Genomic DNA, 1,503 nt, shown 5'->3' on the forward strand with positions numbered 1-1,503 from the left:
CAAGTGGAAATGTCCAGCTGACAACATGAAAAGAACAAGAGAATTGAGAAGATTGGCCAGACAGGGAGCATGGCGCCCTGGCAACAGAACATTGGAGCTCTGAGAAGTGACAACGAAGGAATCTAACAGAATCAGTGTATATTTAAATTCTCTTTGAATTACTATGTTTCATTATTTCTATGCTTCTCAATTTATCAATTTTAACATTTCTTATTATGCATGACAGTATTTTTTTTCTTTCTTAATGGTACATACTAGGATGGTACATCTTAGAGTTCCTGGCATCTTAGATGTAATTAATTAGTGTTAATTAATATCAGGTAATCCTGAGGCTCAGTGATGTCACTATGGGAACTGCCTTCTGGGTACAAGGGACGTCCCTCCTCCTCTGCTCATGTTCACAGCGACCGTGACCTACTGAACCTCCCATTCCAGCCCTGACTCTGCCATGGGCACCAGGCTCCTCAGCTTCATGACCTTCTTTCTCCTGGGGGCAGGTGAGTCCTCAGAAAACCAAGCAGTTTCACAGTGTGTGTGATGATTACAATGGTTTTCCTCATTCTGTTCCCCAATTCTGTCTCCACAGATCACACCGATGCTGGAATCTCCCAGTCCCCCAGGCACAGAGTCACAGAGAGAGGACAGGATGTAGCTCTCAAGTGTGATCCAATTTCTGGTCACACCTACCTTTACTGGTACCGACAGACACTGGGGCAGAACTTGGAGTTTCTGACTTACTTTCAGGATGATCTTGCATCAGACACATCAGGGATGCCTGATGATCGATACTCTGCCAAGAGGCCCGAGGGCTCCTCCTCCACTCTGAAGATCCAGCGTGCAGAGCAGGGGGACTCGGCCTTGTATCTCTGTGCCAGCAGCTCAGCCACAGCGTGGCACAGTCACTTCCTTCCTCTCCACAAACCCCATGTGCTACCTCTCCGTATGGCTCCCAGAATCCTGAACAAAGGAGTTGCCTGCTCTTCCCTCATCAAGGGGAACAAGTGCTTTGGGATCCGCTGTTCTTCTGACAGGAGGAGGTCAGGAAACAACCTTCCACACACTGGGGCAGATGACGTTGGGAAGCGATAATTTTGGCTCGTGGTTTTCTGGGGTTCTTTATACAGTACAAGATTCTAGAGTTGCAATTGAATATTAGAGTTTAGTCTCAGGTACAGTGAAATATTCTCTTGCAATACTATAAAGTTTCAGCACATTTATAATAAACTTCTATTGCTGAGTGTCAATAGCTCAGGTCACACTATGTCCAGGTGTGGGTTAGCCAATACAGAACCACGTTAAGGCCATACACAGCTACCAGCCTTCAAAATAAATAAATGAGAATCTTTAGTGAGAATTGCCATTGAAATCAATTATCCAAGCAATTGTCTACCACAGTAATGTACATTAAGTATGTCCATATATTGCTTTGTTATTTATCTTGACCATCCTGTATTATTCTGTATTTAATTTCCTTCTTCTTTAGTCTAGTTTTTTTGGTTTTTT

At 43.8% G+C, this 1,503-nt stretch overlaps 1 gene segment (V, D, J or C); it reads left to right on the forward strand.

Moving 5' to 3' along the window:
- Positions 1-408: 408 nt before the first annotated feature.
- On the forward strand, positions 409-1,089 carry LOC124243360 (T cell receptor beta variable 7-2-like). The segment is given in 2 exon segments: positions 409-497; positions 587-1,089. Coding segments are annotated over 2 exon segments (552 nt in total).
- The last annotated feature ends 414 nt before the right edge of the window (positions 1,090-1,503 follow it).

Source organism: Equus quagga, chromosome 8 (assembly GCF_021613505.1).
Source record: "Equus quagga isolate Etosha38 chromosome 8, UCLA_HA_Equagga_1.0, whole genome shotgun sequence".
Lineage (NCBI taxonomy): Eukaryota > Metazoa > Chordata > Mammalia > Perissodactyla > Equidae > Equus > Equus quagga.